The following is a 21790-nucleotide window of genomic DNA, read 5'->3' as shown; positions in this document are numbered from 1 at the left end:
ACATGCTCCCTCCATAAGCACGCTGCGGAGATCTGGGATCTATCTCCCCTGACATCGCCTTCCTCATGAAACCTGGATGAATGACACCTCAGCCCCGGGCATCGCCATCCCAGCTGGCCACAAAATCATCCACAAGGACTGTTCCACCCAACCAGGAAGAGGCATCACCATCGCATAAAAAAACACCCTCTGCATCACAACCAGCTCGGATGACAGCTCGACCAACATGGAGCACCTCCACTTATAAATCCAAACCAACCCGAACACCACCCTCCATGGCATGTTCACCCTCAGACCTCCCGGACCCTGCCCCTTGTTCAGTGAATCCCCTGGTCGACTTCATTGCACGCCACGCTCTCGCCTCCATGGAGTGCATCCTCCTTAGAGACCTAATTTTACCCCTGGACAACATCGACGACCACAACCCATCATCCCTACTGGAGAATGGCCACCATCAGACTCAAGCAGCTGATCACTTATCCAACCCACTCAGCAGGGCACATGCTCAACCTGATTTTCTCCACAAGCAGCAACATCTCTTTCAGCCACACATCTGAACTACAGTGGACCGACCACTGCTGCGTTCATTTCTCCTTCACAAAACCCACCATACACCAGCAATCCCACTGCAACCCACGCAGAAGCTGGAACAGAGTCACTGAAGAAAAATTCACCCTCAGCGCAACCCCACCACTGACATCCAAGGACGCCAATGCCTCTGCACACAACCTCCATTCATGTATCTCCAACTGCACCAACACACTGGCCCCCCTCAACAAATCCTCAAGCAAGCATGCACTCCAAGAAAGCCAGCTGGTTCTCTTCCCCCCATCAAGAGTCCAGGTGCACCTGCAGATGGCTCAAAAAAGATGGAGAAGCAGCAAGGCCTTCGCAGACCATACAGTTTTCAAAACTACAGACACAGAACACCACCACCTCATCTAATCAACTAAGAAAACGGGCATACAAGAATGCATCAACGCCAATGCACAAACAGCAAACTACTCTTCACCTGGTCAAAGACTTCACCAAACCAGGTATGGATACTACAGATGTCCTGCCTCTAAAGACCTCTGCCACAACCTCGTCACCTTCTTCCACCGCAAGATCAAGGTGATCTATGGCAGGATCACCCAACAAAACCCACAGACCCCAAACGAGACCACCACACCAAACGGACCCAGACCCTACTCAACTGGACCTCCCTCACCATCAAGGATCCCGTAAAGTTCATGAAGAGAATCCACTCCGGAGACCACTTGGATCCCTTCCCCCGCCACATATTTAACAGAGCCAGCGCCTCCATCAAACCCGAACTCTGCCGCCCAATCAACTGCTCCATCCAATCTGCCACCTTCCTTAAAGACTGGAAACACGCCGAGATCAACCCCCTCCGGAAGAAATCATCTGCCAACCCGACAGACCTCAAGAACTGCAGACCCATCTCCCTGCTCTCCTTCCCAGCCAAATTCATCGAGAAGGCCACCGGCACCCAACTCTCTGAGTTCATTGAATCAAACATCATCCTGGACCTCTCCCGATCTGCATTCAGAAGCAACCCCAGCATGAGACCGCTGTCCTCGCTGCCACAGGTGTCATCAGCATCCTCCTCGACAGAGGCAAAACCACTGCCCTCATCCTCCTAGACCTCTCACCTGCTTTTGATACCATCTCCCACGATACCCTCTGCGCTAGACTTCACAATACTATCATCCATGACAAAGCCATCAACGGGACTAGCTCCTTCCTCACCGGCTGAACACAGATGGACAGACTTCCACCTTTTCTCTCAGAACCCACAGAAATCAGCTGCAAAGTGCCACAGGGCTCCTCCCTGAGCCCCACCTTTTTCAACATGTACATGGCGCTGCTTGTAAAGATCGTCTCCTGAAGGACAGCTGCCTCAGGCTCAACTCAGACAAGACCGAAGTCCTCATCCTGGGCTCCAATACTCTGCCTGGGATGACTCCTGGTGGCCCGCAGTGCTCAGAACCCCCAATGCCCACAGACAACGCACTAAATCACAGGCTCATCCTGGAATCCTCACTCTCAATGAACCACGAGATCAACGTTGTCTCATCCTCCTGCTTCCATAAGCTCCACCTGCTCCCAAAGTTCTTCAAGTGAATCCCCACAGAAACAAGGGAAATAGTCACCCACACACTCGTCAGCAGCAGTCTCAACTACGGCAATGAACTCTATGCCAGCACCATGAAAAAACTCCAAAATTAACTGCAAAGCATCCAAAACGCCTCCGCAAGACTTATCCTACACATCCCTTGCCACAGCCGTTTCACCACCCACCTGAGAGACCACTAACTCCTGGTCAACAAAAGGATCACCTACAAGCTCCTCACACATGCCTAAAAAGCCCTCCACAACCCTGGACCTGCATACCTCAACCACCGCCTCTCCTTGCGCACCCCCACCACACATCTCCACTCCCCCATCAGGACTTGGCCACCATCCCACAGACCTGCAGGACCACTGCTGGAGAAAGACCCTACTCCTACCTCTCTGCAAGGACCTGGAACTACCTTCTACTGCATCTCAGGTAATCACCATCTCTTCAATTCAGGAAGTACCTCAAGACCTGGCTCTTCGATTGAACAGCAGACCCTCCCTCTCCACAGCCCCTTGAGACCCTTATGGGTGAGTAATTGCACTCTACAAATCCCATATTGATTGATTGAAAGGGTCCTGTTTCACCTGCCTAGATGTACCTCATTATCCCACTAACACAGCCAGATACATTGGCTGCCAGTGAAAAAGCGGATTATCTTTAAAGGACTGACAGTAGCGCGTGCAGGCTTTTAGGGCTGGCCCCAAATACACACAGAACAGACTGTTCCCCTACTCTCCTAACAGACCCCTGAGACCTCAATCATCCCTTTTGCTATGCATCCTTCCTACCAGACAAATGAAATGGGGTAGCTCAGCCTGCTCAGTATTAGCAGGTAGACACTGTAATGCTCTCCCGGTAACCTTGAGAAGCATCCAGGATTTCAAAATCTATCATAAACAGCTGAAAACCCTCCTGTTCAAGGACTAATATGGTCCCTCTGTCTTTATGTCTAGTTCCAGGACACTCTAGTAGTAGCTGTGCACTTTATAAGTTCTCCAATTCATTCATTCATTCAGAAGGGTCACTCAATTATGTCCCTGTCTTGTTGGGCAACCTAACCCCTCAATATTGACCAGGAGATCTACCTATCCAACCCATCTAAGGTTTTAAATAGATGCGGGTTGTATAGCCTGTGTCCTCATGGGAACTTCAACTGCACTTTGGACCCCCTTGACAGACCCCATCCCTCTATTTCACACTCCCCTGCAAACACAGTTGTTACAACACTCTTTCAATGGCTATCACATTGGTCCTGCCTTTAGAGTTTTATAGCACTTACTCCACACCCTTGGTTGCTAGATTAACCTAATAGTACAATGCCATGTCTGAGTCTGGCCTATTACCACATACCTTATGCTAGGCACTGATTATACCTCTTCTCAAGCAGTAAGAGACTCTTTGGGAGTTTCTTCTCATAGACCCCTAGCAATACTTAATTCAGACTGTAAGTTACTCACTAATGGTGGCCAGAATGCCTTCAGACCCGACAGATCCACCTCTCCCAAAATAAGCAGTTATTCTGCATTATGGAGGCAGCTCCCTGTGTGTAGACATACTCCTCTTGCTTCGTTTTGGACCTGAAGAAAGCGTTTGATCCTCTATTAATAGCCCTATCTGGATAGCCACACCCACAACACCATTTCCCCAGTTCCGGCATCAGAGTTTGTTGCACTACCCATGTTCCTGCAAGTTATTGCTCATTATTCCTTGCTCAGCTTTATGCAACAGCTATTGGTTTTTCTGTAAGAGAGCAAAGCTTTTGATGATTGCTAGCTGAGTTTCCAGCTAAAAAGAGACAGAGAAGTAGCTTGGATTCTATCCATTGAGGATATGTGCTAGATGCTAGTGATGTGGTGTGGATTCTTTTGGACCTGTCTACATCATTAGATATGGTGGATCATGTTATACTACTGCATCGTTTTAAAGAGATTGGAATTAAGGATAAAGTCCTTCTTTTTTGGAGGCTCAAATTGAGTTAGTCAATGTGCCAACATTCACTCACACATCCTCCTGTTCACATGGAATGCCAGAGGCATTCTCCCTCTGGCCATAAGCTATTGAATGTGTATTTGTGTCCCTTCGTCATTAGGTTACTTGGCTAAAAAAACATTGTCTTAGGCATACAACACACAAATCATTGTTCAGTTGAAAAAGCAATCTCTACTATCCCTATCTAACCAGAACTACCTTGAGGTAATCCAACAATGGATGGGGAATAATTTCCTTAAACTCAATGCCTGCAAAATGAAATTCTAATTTTGGAAAATAACAGGAAACATTAGGGTGATTTCCTCTGGCTGAATTTTATGGGTGAGCCTTCAGAGCCTCTTTCAAAGTTCAACTTATCCGGCACAGTCAATGACCAGTAACTGCCTTAAACACAATGCACGTGAATGTAAGAAGTCTGCCTTTTCTGCATGGTCATCCTGATTTTTTCCCCTTTTGCTGGGCCCTATATGTTTGCTGGCTTTGGAACTCTGTGTATTTTACCCCTGCTAACCAGTAATAAAGTGCCTCTGGTCTCCCTTTAACCATGGTCGAATTGGCATATTCTATAAATCCCTGGTCTATGTTACAAAGTATACCTAGGGCCTGGAAGGTAAATGCCACTAGTGACCTGCAGAACATATTGGCCCATCCACTACAGTGGCAGTGCAATCATGGCTTCAAGCTTAAACTGTGTAGCCTAACTGTAGCAGTGTAAAAATTGCAACTCAACCTTTCAAAATAAACCATTTTGACAGGTCAAAACCTACCTTTTGAATATTAATAAGTCACACCTATGTAGGTCTTGTTGCCCACTAGACTGGGTGCTTGATATTTAAAAGTACAACCTGTAGAAATTTAATTTTAACATGTCCTTACAGTGACTAGCACCCAAAAGCTATTTTTCATGGTTGTAGGGATAGGTGTCTTATGTAGAAACCAGAATATAGATTCAAATACTACAACTGTATCTCATGAATAGGACTATCTAGAACAATCCAATTCAATAGTGAAGTTTGATTTTAATAAATATTAAGGAAAAGTAACTTTTAGAAAGTTATCTTTTCCCTGGCTGAAGCTCCTGATAGTTAATTTGGCTTTGCTCTCAACCTACTCTGAGCCACCGATCCCTCCCAAGTCAAACAATAGGCTTACCTGAATGGACAGAGATGACTCATCTGAAACATCAAAAATATGCAGGGTGGGTGTTGTGAGCATCATTCTTGAGTTTACAGTGTCAAATCGTGCTTAATTGTGAAAGTTTCTTAGATAGGTCCGCTGGGTGTACAAAACACTTTGGGGCGCACTTGAAGAACAGAATGCCAGGATAATGTTTGTATATCCACTGTCTGGTTAATGAAAGACTTGCTTTGCCCTACCAGACTTCTGTCTCTCAGGTTTTAAACATAACACTGTGGGAGCACTTGAAAGGAAGGGAAACAGGATGCCAAAACAGTTTTTTTTATATCAAATGCCTACTTGCTGGACAATCCTACTTATCTTCAATCAGACATCTGTCTCTGGGGTTATTGCGGGTTCGGAGTGTCCCCCAGACTGGGTTTTAGTGTTAGATGTGGAGGACACAAGGATTAAAATAATACACTAACACACATACACACACATACACACACACACAGTGGCCAAAAACGTTTGCCATCTTGAAAATGCCCAACATGAGTAGGATTCACCTCGGGAACTTTTACCCCATTGGTTGGGGCATCCTCGGGAATCAATGTCTCCCACTAGCTCATGCTAGGCATCAATGTGGTACTCTAGGCCTGCATTTTAGAACACGCCTAGACCTGAGGTAGGTCAGAAGACTAAACTTCTGTCTGCAATTGAGAAGAGCCCTGACGGACTGGATCTACTCCCCCTGGCACCCAGGGCAAATAAGTGGACTCCAATGGTAAAAAGGCTGACCGCCTGTTCAAACTGCAAAGACACAACAAGCTACATGAGGGCATTCCTGACAGGAAAGAGCAAGTTCAAGTACAATCTGGTAAAATATGTTGGTCACAATTATGATGGTGAGGGAGTGAGCGACGAGAAAAATCTTTCATTTTTTGTGATGTATTACACTATTTTCCAGAGATTTAATATATAATCAAATACGTCTAAGCATACAACCCTCTTTTGGCCATGTATTAATCTCAACTATTTGAGTGCACTGGCTCTTGTTTTGCATGTTTTTTAGGAATGTTAGCTTTATTCAGTTTCTTAAATATCAGCCTTTACTTGCTGCTGCCAATAAGGAACGGTGAAAATTGGTGTTCTTTCGTAAGTGTTTGTTCATAATGTAGAAGAGAATGTATACAGGGTTAATAGCATATAAGACATCTTGCAAGTCTATTTGGGCAGAGGCAATGACATTCCGAATTTGCACGCATTCTTTTATGTATCCCAGAAAGAGTTATGCAGGGTATTTGCGCCAATAAAAATTAGTGAGAGTCTGAATGATTTTAGATCACTGGAACTGCTCTTTTTAAATAGTTGTTCTCCAGATTTCCGAAAAGCATTAAATGAGGCACAGCATTGAAATAATCCTTCCCAGATGAATACATGTCATGATTTAAATTCCTGAAACACTTAGTTTAATTGGAACACAGCTCATCAATTGCTTTTTCAGTGCTTTCCTCTGTGAATCATGTTGTCATTTGCGATCATTTGTTTTTTCAGCTTCAGTTTTTCCATGGATGTTGTAATATTAAACATGAATTATACCTCAATTGTCTTTAGTAATTTTTCCCCAAAGAAAGAGTATGTAAATCATACCACTTGATTTTACCTGTAAGAAATTTTTCCAGATTTTCCTCTTTAGCTGCTTCTTCAAGTGTATGTTGCCAAACTTTAATGAGGGTGTCTTTATTGGCTGTGTTCCCTCTTTGATGTGGGCATATGTTAGACCTTTATGCTTCACGGAAGTGCTTTTGAATGCTTATCAGTTTCCTTCTTAGGTTTTTTCCAACAACTCAAACCTTCGCTCATGTTTGCATTTAAATCCTCTTTAGCATCCAAGAAGATACATAGCTGTAACAGTTTCTGGAATATTTGAGAGCAATTAGGATGAAGTTCCCTTTGCCAATGAAGATATGAAATGTATTTTAGGCAATTTAGAATGCTGAAACATTAGTAGAACATTGATCTGACCTGTATCCAACACATAATCAACCTTATCTGTTGAGCCCTGTTTGATTCTCAGCTTCACCAATAAACAGGTGCGAATTTCTGAGACTTTTACACTTTCTTAACCAGCACATTTTAAACAACACGCAAACTGCAAATTTGTAATTGGCCACAAATTCATAGTTAGCCATTCATTGTCTTTAATTTAGCGTACAGTCGGACTAACTTGTAGATGCATAAAGAGACATATTGCATGATAAATTATGCATTTTCTTGCAGAGGAAAATAAATATAAAAATATTTTATGAATTATGTGCACGGAGCAAGGAAGTATGCATTATTAAAAGGCTGCCATATTTACATCATTTTGTAAACTATCTGAGTAGTATGTTGTAATTTTATTATGTTTTTTCCATTTCGAGGAAGAAGCTTCTTCTTTACAGGCTCTTCTAGTAACACAAATTAATTGTTCACAAATTATGATTTAAAGTAGTTGACTGAATTAATATTTGATTGAATACTGTATCAGTAATTATTGTTTGTGTAAATGAGTGATTATCACTTGAATTATACACATTGTGATTGTGAATAAAATGTAGAATTAAAATGCAAGGTAGCAAAAAATAAATACAATTCTGTGTTTCATATATACACAGAAAGAAGTTAACCTTGATCCACCGGAATTTTGTTCAAAGTGTTACAAATAGTACTGAAAAATAATATTCTTTTATAGGCTGTTTTTACGTTCTAATTAGTTTTGGGTGGATTGAGCCATCCTTGAACATTATAACTCTTTCAACTTTATATCAAATATAACACTTCATATTTTTTTCAAGACAGATGTAGGTAACCATGGCCCATACCCCTAACTATTAAATATCAATCCACACGTGCAGGCAAAAATGTACATGTAATGCTTAAAAAGAAAAAGAATATTGACCAAATGAAGAAAAAAGTTAACAGTTCCTAAACCAGAACACAGATTAACATATTTGAGCAAATCAAGCTTCTATGCATTAATATACGCTGGTGAAATCCAGCTGCTATTAAGTCTTAAGTATATATATGCTCTCATTTCTCATTTCTCAAATGTATCATGTAGAAATTATTGCACATCCCATATCTCACAGAGAAGAGGTGTAAATTTGTGATCCTTAACTCTCCAAGACATGAGCATCTCTGCATGGTGATGATTAAATGTTCTTAATTCTGTGAGTCGTCCAAGAAGCCGTGCAAAGTGCTGAGGATTGTCTGGGTGGTAAAGCTTGCAGAGTTTCTGCAGAACTTCAAGCAATGGCTCTTGAAGCTTTTCAACCAACTCTTTATTGTTTATGTATTGTCGATCTGTTGAAATAGAAAAAATAAAATGAATTTTAAACAAGCCAGATAATATATTAAAAGTTAATTCTTGCTTTTGGACATATGTTTTTTAACATTTTGTATCATATAGTGAACTTAAATACTGATCTTCATAGTATTTCTACTACTACTACTCAACATCCTCAAAACAATAATAATAAGAATACAATTAGCAATAATAGTAATATTATTAGTTTCTAATTGTATTATTATTTCCACAGACATAGTGTAGGAAATTGATGTGTCCTGGTAGTAATCCGTTATATATTAATTTATGAGGAACCCTAGGATTTCACCTCAGCTTGGTTGGAGGCCTGTGAAACAGTCTTCAGTCACTGCTCGTTTTTAACTGGCATGACCTTTACCTCCATTGCAGCACATAGAGTTGAAGATCTGTTCTGACATGAGCTGTTAGCTCTAGGATGGCAATTGTAGGTGTATACGATGTTATAAATAGAATCCTGTAACATACTGATAGATGTATAAAATGCATCTGCTGTTACCTGATTGGCAATGGAGCGGTTATAGAGAAACAATCTTACTAGCAATTTAGACAATGTGCCTTCTGCCCTCCAACCTACACCACTGGGATGGTCTGTTTTATATCCCATATGTGTTTTGACGCTATTTGGGTCCTCAGCGCATGTTGCAAATTGATCAGCATGCAGTTGTAAACCTAAACATTGTTTGTATATCATACTGCTATTGTCTGCTCTAAGCTGTTATTTGATTCTAGATTCAAGTTTTATTATGTCCCCAGTAGTAACAGATGTATAACATAAGTAGTCAAAAAACTTTATTTGATCTGAAAAGCATTGATCATCAAAGTATACAGGATAAAAAAATGCAATATCATTCTTTTTAATACACTAAGAGTTAATAAAAATTACCATTTAAAATACCACAATTCAAATCACAAGCCTCCAAACAGTGGGGGGTATTGGGTTATAAGGTTAAACTGTGCTAAAAATGTTCGAATCAATATCTATATTTTGTGCAATAAACGCAATAAAGGGACAAGTAAAGTGCTACATTATCCCAATTACAGATTGATTTGTAAATAAATATTAAAAATAGTTATCTTAAATAAAAATACACCCTTTTAAAATTATAAAACCATTTAAAAAATATTATTACAAATCCTATGTCACATTGGGCCTAATTCGGGTAATTTTCATGGTATTTCCAGAAAATAAAATAAATATGAGGCTAAGGGTTAGCAAAACTTTTGAGATCTAATGCATGTCTCCTTCGCTTACAAGCTCAAAGGAAAGAAGCTACAATGAAACATACAAAAGGGTCTTGGAGCTTCTTCATAAAAAACAGGGCGACATGACATTGCTTAGAATTGTGCTGCCTTAAAAGAGGTATAATATATTTAGTTCTCTGTTCCCTATAAAAACGAAAAAAGAAAAGGAGGTAAAGGTCAGACTGGGGGGATAAATTATCGCATGGGGAAGTAGTAAGGTCACTGAGAACATACTTTTTCGAAGGGAAGCCCAACAACAGAGGGATCAGATTTACATGAAACCTTAAATGGATAAACCTATTCTGCAGGTTCCTTGCTGCCTCCAAATACGAATATTCACCCTCTGTCAAGGGGGAATCAAATAATTACATTTTATAGTTGCTTTTGCCTTTTGAATTTCCTTCCTTTCATCAGCTAGCTTTGCTATGAATAATGCATTTAGCCTCTTTTTTAGAAACGTTAAGCATGAAGAAGGATTTACATACAAGTCGAGTAGTCCCAGCGAGTAGAAGGTCATTTTAACATACTTTAGCCAGGGGATTTTATGAGCCTTATCCAATAAAAGACAATTTTGTATAGTTGTCTGATTAAGGCCCACTGTATCCCTAGTCAATACTGAGTGCCAAAGCATAATCAGGGCTACTCTCGCTAAGTCAGACACATAGGGCAAGTCCAGCTCTAGGTGAGTGATGTAGTTTGAGAATGAGGGAGGGAAGAAGGCGATCCTCTTTAAAAACCCATTCTCTATCTTCTGTAGGGGGTCAGTTGGTACTATGCCCCAAAGCACTGCCCCGTATGTTGTTGCCAAGATTTTATTGGTAGTGTAAATCTTTTTTGTTGTTTCTAGGGGTTTTGAGCCCAGTGTCTTAGTAAAACTGGAGACTTGCCGCCAGGATGCGCTCCATCGTTGTGCCCTGCTACCCACCATGTGTGACCAAGTTTCTTTAGTATCAAAAACAACTCCTAAACATTAGAAGGTATCCACAAATGCTAGTTTGCGAGTCCCAATATAGAATCGTGGAATATTTTTAGGGAGGGGTGAACCTGAAACTAAGATAAAGGTTTTTGACTCGTTTACTTTAAAATCCATGGATGACATGAAGCTCACATAGGTGTTAATTTGGCATTGGAGTGCTACGCCTGTCCTTGCTATCAGGCCAGCATTGTCCGCATAGGCCAGGATTGGCAATGCACCTGAGAGAAAAGATGGAACATCAGGCGTGCATCTTTTCAGGGCGGCTTCCACTCCATTGGTATAAAGTGAGAATAAGAATTTATTTATTTATTTATTTATTTCATTTATAGGGCGCACAGCTACCCAACAAAGGGTTTCCCGGCGCAACAGATCCCGATATGATAAGCTATGGCATGCTAGATATTGAATAGCCAGGTTTTTATGGCCTTCCTGAATTTTACGTAGTTCAGCTCTGTTCTCAATGTCGGTGGCATCGAGTTCCAGAGAGATGGTCCAAGAACTGAGAAGGACTTACCACCCATGCGCGCCAGTTTGAATTTTGGAATTACAAAATGATTGGCCGTGGAGGACCGCAGAGTCCTGGTGGGGCGATAAGGACGCACCAGGTTCTGCAGGTATTTAGGGGCAGTGTTAGTGGAAATTCTATGCATAAAACATAAAGTTTTGAATTTGACTCTGTTCTCAACCTTTAACCAATGAAGTTTCCTGATATATTTGGTGGTAGGTGTAGAGAACGGAATTTTACATAACAGTCGTGCTGCTGCATTCTGTACAGTCTGTAGTCTGCGGACAGTGGCCTTGTTTGCCCCCAGGTACAAGACATTACCGTAGTCGAGCCTTGATGTCACTAAAGCATTGACTATGGTTTTTTTAGAATTTTCCGGTAGCATCCAGCATATCTTTTTTAGCCGCTTTAAGATGGCAAAACAAGTGGCAGCGGTTTTTATCGCTTGTTGGTGAAGGTTGAGCGAGTCATCAATAATGACTCCCAGATTGCGGGCATTTGTGACCGGTATGGGTGGAGTACCCATTTCAGAAGGCCAGTGCTGGGGGCCCCATAACTCTTTGTGTTTTCCCAGCAGGATTAACTCTGTTTTTCCGCCGTTTAATTTAAAAAAAATTGTATTCATCCAATTCGAGATGTTTCTGAGTCCAAGTTGCAGAGCGGAGGGAGTGCTTGCATCTGCTGCTGAAAGAGAAAAGAGCAACTGAGAATCATCAGCGTATGAGAACATCAAAAGTCCTGTTTCCTCCACTAATTTAGCTAAGGGGCTCATGTAAATATTAAAGAGTAACAGGCTCAGAATTGAGCCCTGAGGTACTCCATGTATGAATGACTTGATGTCTGAACTGGTGGTTTGTGAAAAGATTTGAAATGTTCGATCTTTTAGTAGTGATTTAATCCAATCAAGAGCCCTACCTCGAATGCCTATAGAATGGAGTGTCTGGGCAAGGATAGCGTGTGAAACGGTATCAAATGCCGCGCTGAGGTCGAGCAGAATGGGGCAAAGAAGCAGCTTTTCCTGACTCCTCTCATGATCTTAAAAGGTCTAGTGCATTCCCCATCCCTCCCTTCCATAGTGGACTGACCCCAACACCTGTGAGTATATTTGTATATTTGGGGTACAAGGATTATCAAGCTTGGGTTTATGCCCATCTCAGCCATGGTTGCCCACAGTTTTAGGTGAGCTTCGCAGTCAAAAGCCACAGAGAGGTTCATGAAGGCCATTTATATATTCCCTCTCTTTGCTCTGGTGTATTTAGAGATGATCAGGCTTAGATTTAGGCATTGGTCAATCGTCCCTCTCTGCTTCTGGAATCCATATTGAGATGGTATTAAGATATTATTTTCTCTTGCCCAGTCTTCTAGCTTGTTCAATAAAACCCACCCCAAGAGTTTAGGAGTAGAGTCGAGAAGGGAAATAGGGCGGTATTTCTGAGGAATGGATTTATCCCCTTTTTTATAAATTGGAACTATAATACTTGTTCTCCATAATGGTGGTGGGCCTCTCTTGGAGATTTCGTTAAATATATTGGTCAACAGAAGGGGTCCATCATTCTTGATATTCTAGAAAGAAATCAATATGGACCCCATCCGGCCCTGGCGCTTTGGAACGACTACATTTGGCCAGGGCAGAACTTAGTTCCTCCTGATTAAAGGTCCTTGGCTTAAGTGAGACCTCCAAGTGATTAGGCAATTCAGTCCCAGATGAAGTCTCAGATCCAAAGATAGTTTTGAAACGTGCTACCCATGTATCTTTATCCACAAGGTTGTCTAATAGTTTTTCTTGCTCCTTCTTAAAAAAAGGGGCATCAACTATCTCCCAGAACTCCCTAATGCTATTTCTGGATGCGGCCTTAGCCAAATTTTTCTACGCCTCTTCTTTTATCTCATCTTCCCAATTTTTAAGGGCTTTATTATACACCAATCTTAGATCCTTGATCTGAGATTGATTTCTAGGGAATACTTTTAGGGCCCCACAAAGGTCCTTTAAGGCCCGGATACAGGTCTCATCGAACCATCGTGATACAGGTCTCTCCATATTGCTTTTGGTCCAAGTCATGGCCAGTTTAATCTCCTGAAGTATTTCTGCAAAATTACGAATTAAAATCTCTGATGCAGCATCTTGGTCTAGACAGGTTATGACCAAATTCAGCTTGTTAGTTACAACTTGCAGAATAATTTTATAGTTGTCTATGCTGTCCCACTTAAGCTGGTAGCCATTTGACCTGGCTAAGATTAATTTTGGAACACTCTCTGTTTGACTGGAGTGCATTCGAACTCCAAAAAGCTCAAGAAAAAGTGCTGCATGGTCACTTAATAAAGAAAATATAGTGTTGGTATGAAAAACGTATCCCTGAGAATTAGTAGATGCAACTAAAATAAGTAGTCAAAAAACAGAAATGTCTTTGTTATCTATATGATCACAAAGCAAGCTAAACACTTGCAGCAGCATGAAGCACAAGTTGTTAAACTCTAGGATGGGTGCTACAAGTTCATTTTTATTAGGTTTGTTTTAGCTGCTTGGATACCCTCTCAAGTGATTAGCCATGCTGTATATATCCGAGTAGATTGATATGAAGAAACCTTCAACAGATTTTTGTTTTTGGTCTAGGTTTAAGTGTAGGAAGTTTGCCTTTTCTGCATGGTTACCCCAGAATGTCTGCCATTTTCTGGACCCCATGTTTGCTAGTTTTAGAACTCTGTGATGATGACATTCAACTTTTCTGTAAGACCATAGTACATGGTGTGGAAATACACCCATGGTCTGTAGAGTTAAATACTCCCTGTGGATTGCAGCACATACTACGCGACATCCACTGCTGTTGCAGTGAAAACATGACTTCAGGCCTACCCTGTGTAGCCTGACAGCAGTAGCTTTAACCCTGCTACCCAAGTCTGTTAAAATTCCCCTTCTGACATGTAGGTAAACCTGATCAAAATATTAAATGAGGCACTTTTAAGTGCAGCTTTCTGCCCACAAGGTATGGTCCATAATATTTAAGAGTGGAAATTACGTGACATTAAAAATGGCATGTTCTGCCAGTGACTTGGCCTAAACCAACGTTATTACTGATCAGCCTGTAAAAAGCACATAGCAAAGTTAAAGTATAGTTTATATTCTATAATCCCTAACATTTGAATTGTACTAGCTACTTCACTTCAATATTTATTTGTATATTTAATAGAAATCCCATCTAACGGTTAAGTCAGATTCTTATCAAATATAAAGTAAATGTAATTTTAAAATATTGGTCTTCACCCTGAAAGTGAGGTGCATTGTGGGAGTTGTTTGCTGTATGGCAAGGAAGAGCTGCTGAAAAAGTTTGTAGTGTTGTCCCAGGAACTTTAACTCAATTGGCTATAAAGTGTGCCCGAGATTCATCCCTACCCACCATCTAGAGGCATACATGTGGCACCCCACAGTAACCCCGTTAGAGCATGAAGCACTCTGAAGGATTGGGTCTGCTCCCACGTATACAAATGGCAAATAAGTGGAGACCAAGGGCCTGCTGGCTCACCTAATGTGTGGCATCATGGACACAAACAACTGCAAGAGGCCTTTTCCATACAATCCCCTGGTGAGCCCTATCAACTGTAACTTAGGCTGGACGCTTCTAGTGGCCTCTGGCTGGCACATCCTTGGAGTGTCTAGGTGCCTCCCATGAGGTCCTGGGGGCTTATAAGTATACTACTGTGGTTGTTTTGGTACCAGGAAAAAGTTTTCAAACTTTTGAAAACCTTTGATTCAAAGACAAGAGGATCTACCATGAAGCATACCTGGCAGTTCGATTGCATCCGATTGAATTTTAGATTTGCCCCCAGAAGGCTCCAGTATCTCTAAAAAAACAGCTAAGTACCTTTCTGTTGTGAAACCGTTTTAAGCAAACACCTGCAAAGCCCCAGAGCCTGAGTAGAACCGACGTGTGGTAGGTATGCGACTGACTGCAGCAGCAACAATTTTGTATGTGTCTTACTGAGAAACAGCTTTTTCCTCCCAAAAATGTCCCTTTTTGGATTAGGACAGTGAAACCATTTCAACCCACTTGGTGTGTCCGACCAGTACTTCATTGCAGTTGGCCTCAAATTGTGCCTAGGTCCCGCTCTACCACATCCATTGACCTCCATTGGTGCTTTGCTTTTTGGTGCGGTTTTCCCTTACATTTTGTAATGATAAGAAGTGAATTACCTTACCACATACCAGGAAAGTGTCTATGGCCATTTTCTTTCAGTTCTAACCACTGTAGGAGCTTTAACAGGCTTGCTGGATGTATAATTTTAGGGGGCTTGCCTGTGGCCTATATAACCGCCTTTCGAAAGGAGACTTTGGTGAGGACTTTCTTTTAGGTATTTACTGGAATGTTAATAATTTATTTTTATATTTACATTTGCTTTGCTTCAGCATTTCCACAACACAGTTCCTACAATAAGGCATGTTTCTTCCCTTTCAAATCCTTGGCGAACAAGTTGTCTTAAATTCATCTGTCTTCCTCTACAGTATAGTACATTAAAACCCTCACTTAAGAAAACACACTGTTTTGAAATGTTTAGATTTTTTTTAACCTTTTATCATGTCCCTGGACTGACACATATCTTTATGTTTTCATGTTTCTTTTTTTCCAGTAAGCCTTAGCCCATTATCTGAATTTCATAGAATTATATTTGTGAGACTGTAAACAGTGTTCGTGATTCATAATCATAATTTAATTCCAGTGATTGGGGATTGGACTGAAAAAGACAAACCACCCAAACTCTATTTTGGAAATCTTGTGACAGCTAATAACATTGTAGCAGATAACCTAACAACCTGAAGCTGGACCCAAATAATTCACTGTGCTATGAACTAGCCAAAGAGCTTTCATGTCCTTTCATCCAAAATCACAAGCTGTTGAACTTAGCTCTCTCTGCTGCCCCAAACGTTTAATTCAATCCTCTTTTCTGAACTTGTTTTTGTTGATTAATAACTCTGTGACCACTGCTAACCAGGGCTAAAGTGCTTGTGTTCTCCCCCAAAACATGGTACAGTTGGCATACACCTGTTTGGTCTGTTTAATTTACTTGTAAGACCCTTTATATGGTACTAGGTGTACCCAGAGCCTGTAAATTAAATTATACTACTGGGAAGCACCCCTCATTGTGCCACCCATTGAACGTAGCCTTTTACAACAAGTCTCAGGCCTTTGTAGGGTGTAGTGCAGTTTTAAATTGCTGATGCAAACTGGCAAATTAAACCTTCCTTTTTAATACACATTAGGAACTTAATAGGGCAGAGTGCATTGCTCTAAAAAGTTGGCCATGTACTTTTAAGTTTTACATGTACTGGTTCTGAACAACTCTTTAATGAATTTTTCTCTACTGCAAGGGCTATTTCACCCTTAGGATAACATTGGGCTACCTAATAACATTTGATTAGTGATAACTTTTTCTTTGGAACAGGACCAAATATCATGTTTGGTTTCTAGAGAATTGTAATTTGAACTGGTCTTTAATGGTATTGGTTAAATTTTAAATCACAATTCTGATAATGCTATTTTTAGGAGGAATTTGGCATTTTATTGTCCTAACAATTTGGTGCCTGCATCCGGGGGTCACATGACTAGGTGTAGTTGTCCTTTGTTTATCTATTCCAGACAGTGCCCTTTAGAAAATGGGATTTCTGGTTGGCTGAGGCTTGAGCCAAAGCCAGGCAGAAACCACCACTCTAGTCAGGGCAAGGAAGTTACACTCCAAAGATAACCCCTGCTCACCCCCTTGGCAACGTGACACGAGCAGTAAGGCTGATCTCGGAGGCAATGTGTAAAGCATTTGCGCACGCACCCACCAGCAACAACATCCCGGGCCTAACACAAAAGGAACTCCACACAAGGTTATATCAAAAATAGCCTCTGTGTTATCCAGACACATCAGCTAGTAATCACACCATATACATTGTTCCAACTGGCACGGGCAATATTTACAAGGGATTATGTACATCTGACAGGGCCACATGGACCACTGTCAGGATCATCACAAAGTGAACTTGGTAAAGGTGAACTAAAACATACAAGTAAAAATAGGTCATAGAACGTACAGTCAGTAAACACTGACAATCACTGCACTTGCAACAGTCTGTGCCATGAAATCCATCATACACAGTATCCCACCAGTCTAACTACATTAAACCATCAGCACCTAAGTACAATCTTACACTAGGGGCGCAAATCACACAGGGAAGTACAATCTCCCGAACATACCTAAATGGGTAAAACAACCTCCTATTCATCTCTAGAGGTATCAAGACAGAGTGTGCAAAACATACTACACACGGTACATTTCCTAACACCCAAAAAGTAGTACATAAATCACATCAAGGTCCAGGTTGCATCACTGCGCCAAAACCAAAACGTAGCAGTTGCCCACTACTTGCTGGGCAGCTGAGGACAAGAACAGGGCCTAAACGCTACAGCTGGCACTAAGTGCTGCGCAGCTGTGGAAGGCCAAAGTAGGGGCAAAGGAGTGCGACTCACTCCTGTGTCCAGAGACATGTCCCTAGAAAGAAAAACCTACTTTCTGGGCAGCTGTGGATCAAAACTGCGGCATGGGCCCTCACTGACCCTTGGAACAAAGATTGCGCCAAAACGTTGAAGCCATCTGGCTCTGAAAACAACTGTGCACCTTGGAGCCCTCTAGGCTCTAAAACAATACATGTGCCCTCTGGAGCACTCTGGCTCCTCAAACACCAAGACTGTGCAAAAGGTTGGAGCCCTCGAGGCTCTGGAAGAAAACACGTGCCCATCATTGGAGCCACGAGGCTCAGCATGGGCTCCTCTGGCCCCTCACGGACTGTACAGCAACTTCTGTGGGGCGGGGAGGAGCCACCTTGGCTCCTTAAACAAACATGCCCCCAAAAGGTTGGATCGGCCCACTGAGCACACGGGGCCACTCTGACGCTGTGCCTTTGCTGGCACAGCCAACGGATCTGCTTCCTCGAAGAGCTGGATTCTGCCATATTCCCAGCCGTTACTCACCGGGCTGCTAGCTTGCTGTGGGGACTGTCTCCTCTCGTAGGGGACTCCGGCGGCCATGCTCGTTTGTGGCACGTGGCTTCCCTGTTCCTCTCGGGAGCCCCGCGCTGCATATGGCGCCAGCTGCCGCCTCCTCACTTCACCCGGGCAAATGGAGCCGGCGAGGCTCTGGGCAGATACTTCCCCCGAGGCTCTATTCTTCGCCCGTACTTCCTGGTTGCCGGAATCTCTTCCGTCCGGCGACCCCGCCCACAGTCAGGCGGGCTGCAGGCGGCGGCGGCATTTTTCGGGGGCAGAATTTGAGGTGTAGGCTCCCTCAAAGTGGCAAATAAAAGTAGAAACGAGGTGGGCATCCGTTAAAATAAACAAATAAGCGGCATGAACGGGGTAGCACCCGTAATATAAATGGGGCACAACGATGTGGTGGGCACCCGTAATGAACAATCCAATGTGGGCATAATGCAGGGTAGGCTCCTGCCAATAAACAGATCGCCATAAGCGGGGTGGACACCCGCGCTGCACTGGTAGATGCAGCAATGAGGAGCTAAGTGCCCCCAATAAAAGGCAATTTGAAATAAAGCATGTCCCAGGCGCTAGGGGGCACAGAGACCAGCAAGCCCCCAAGGGGTGACCCCTAAAGAAAGAAAAGGGCCCCCTGCAACAAAGTCCATCAGCAATCCAGGGGCTGGGCAGGGCATCCAGGGGCTGGGCAGGGCCCAGGGAGGCAAGCCTTCCCCTGGGCCCCAGCAGCAGCACACCCCTGGTAGATTCTAGTCAGGAAAACCAGAACATTTAACATGAGGTCAAAGCCTCTTTTTAAACACACATTTCCTTTGTCTCTAGGGTGCGGGGTGGGGGAAAACCAGACACAACTGGTTCTGGAGCACTCTGTTGTGCTTAGCCACTCTCCCCCTTCACGGGACAGGCTAGGGACATCAGTCGCACCACGGAGGGCGGAGCCAGCATTGTGTAGGGAAGGTCCAGCCCTATTCAGGTCCCAGGTGCACTCCTCCCTGTCATCAACATGCAGATCCATCCATTTACCACCGGGGCAGACCCATCCTGACTCCTGGAGCCAGGCACACCAGCCAGCTCCAGCCAATAACAAGCCAGACAGTCAATTCACATTTATGACACAGACATGCCAGCTTCTAGAAGTGGCACTTCTGCACTAGACACATTAAATCTACACACATCATCGCGCAGCATTCGGTCTCACGAGTCCGCACATACCAAACTCGATCCTGCAATCGTCACACATCAGGAGTTACCATGGACACACATATCCCCCATGCATTCCTATGGGAGGGCAGGCCAATTTCACACATGCACTCAGAGAGCGCACGCACTCTACACTGCGCCACAGTGCTAAAGTGCGAAAAGACCAGAAATCACTATACTTAGGTAACATTAAAAGGCAAAAAGTTCAAGGGTGAACCTGCCAGAAGGGCCAAGTCCAACAGTGCCAGAGAGGGGGAATAAGTGTTGGCAGGGTGGGCCATCCTGACAAGATGTGTGGGGTGGAGCTGTCATCTACCACTCTTGTACTTTAATAGGGTCTGTCTCCCATACTCACAAAGAACCTCACCCTAACTTTTTGTGAACCCGGAAACCTGTGAAGACTGGGCAGGGAGGCAGGAAATTCCAGATCCTTTTGTGGGGAAGGGGACTCCAGAAGTTTCTTTCATTGCAAAGATAGCACCAGATATAAAAACGGGACCCTCAGACGCACTCTTCAGTATGCTTCTGCACCTGTGGATACTATAGAAGAACGACTGCTCTGCTGCCAGAGGACTACCTTGCATCTTGAGGGCTGCCCTGCTCTTTGAGAATGAAGACTGGATCGGCTCCCTTCATCCCAGGCAGAGTAACGCCAAGGGTCAGCTGAAGACCACATGGTCTAAGCTACAGGGACACACAAGACAAGCTCTGGAGGACTCCTTGCAGTTGCCCGGCTTGCCTGCTGCAACTGGACCCCCCCCCCCTGGACCCGGCTGGCCTCTACTACAGGGATTTCAAGATCCCCAAGAGGTGCCTGGGCCTTGGTTTGCATCAGATGCACTCTTCTGAAGAAAAAGGGAAAATCATGAAGGTTTAGGCTCTTTGCGTCTACGAATGGGCTCATTCGAGCCAAGATTTTGCTGCTCCAAACAAGTTCCAATGGACCTGACTCCATGCTACAGGGACCACGAGCGCCATCAGCAACGCGAGATCTGCACTGTGTGGTACAGCATTGACAGCCTGCTAGCCCGCAGTGACCACCAATGTGAAGCTCCAGCAACAACCGTCAAAGACACCCAACAGGATCTTCATGATACATCGGTGATCATCCACAATGCCAGGCCTCCTCTTTGCGCTACAGCGATGACCATCGCAGTCAGCCAGAACTTGCGACTTCCCCCAGTCTAGCACAAACATATAACTGTGAGTAGCACTTTGCGCTTTTAGGTGCCATACTAACCTAAATCTTTTACATTGCATATCCCCGGTCTGGGTTTTTGTCCTGGTGTCAAATCATTTATTCCATTTTACCATATTTTCTTAAATTGGTGGGGAATTTTACTTGTGTTGTGTTTTCACTTTATTATTGTTTGAGTGCTGCATAAATATTTTACACATTGCCTCTGAGTTAACCCTGACCCTGACGTTTGTCGCAAGCTACCAGAGGGTTAAGCACAGGTTAAATTAGTGACTTTTGGTTCACCCTGACAAGGATTGTGGTTGTTGCTCGAGAAGGGTTACCATCCTCCTCAACCATCTACACATTCAAGAACTTCAAAACATTCATTTTTAACTGTGACATTGTATACATAGACAAAACAAATGCAATGAGCCTCTGAGCATAGGTGCAGATGATTTGTACAGAACCCTGTTCCCCTCATTTCAGGATGAAAATAAAATGAAACAGTAAATTACAAGTATGTCTCCTGTTCACACAAGGGTTTGTGCATAGCATGAAAAGAGAGAGCTGCAGAGGGAGAAATCAAAATTGCAGGCTTGGTAACAAAACGTGAACACACCCAAAAAGGGACATATATGCATATCAATGACCATAGAAACAAGCAGTGATGTCATTAAACTTTAGAGGGCCCCACCACATCTCTCTTCCATAAGATCCCCCAATTCCTGACTTCATGAATTTCTTTTGAGTAAAGTTATCTAACGGATTACACATAACCACAGGCTCTGGACTTAAAATACAAGTCTAAGCTTCATGTGCAGCACAAGTTACAGGCCCACCTCTCACATGTCTGAATTCACAGTTGTGCTCACTCCCTACAGATATCTATTTTTCACCACACCTTTCTTGTCCCTCTTCAGAAACAGTCTGACCCTCCTCCAGTGCTCTAAGTTTAACGCACATTTCTTAATGCCCTGTACCGGCATAGTGAAAGCATTAAATAAAGGTGGAGAAACACTCAACCTGGACTTTGAAACAAGAAAACAATATCAAGAAGAATGGTGC

At 43.1% G+C, this 21790-nt stretch overlaps 1 protein-coding gene across 4 annotated transcripts in view; it reads right to left on the bottom strand.

Annotated features, from left to right (window-relative positions):
* Nucleotides 1-7417: 7417 nt before the first annotated feature.
* Nucleotides 7418-21790, bottom strand: part of NR1H4 (nuclear receptor subfamily 1 group H member 4) — a 479217-nt gene continuing 464844 nt past the window's right edge. For all 4 annotated transcript variants that reach the window (XM_078678713.1, XM_078678729.1, XM_078678721.1 and 1 more), the window contains one exon: nt 7418-8578. In XM_078678713.1, the coding sequence (XP_078534839.1) occupies nt 8340-8578 (239 nt within the window). In that variant the 3' untranslated portion in view covers nt 7418-8339. The remainder of the gene's footprint in view (nt 8579-21790) is intronic.

This window comes from Lissotriton helveticus, chromosome 1_1 (genome assembly GCF_964261635.1).
Source record: "Lissotriton helveticus chromosome 1_1, aLisHel1.1, whole genome shotgun sequence".
Taxonomy (NCBI): Eukaryota; Metazoa; Chordata; class Amphibia; order Caudata; family Salamandridae; genus Lissotriton; species Lissotriton helveticus.
This window is presented reverse-complemented; position numbering and strand designations above follow the sequence as displayed.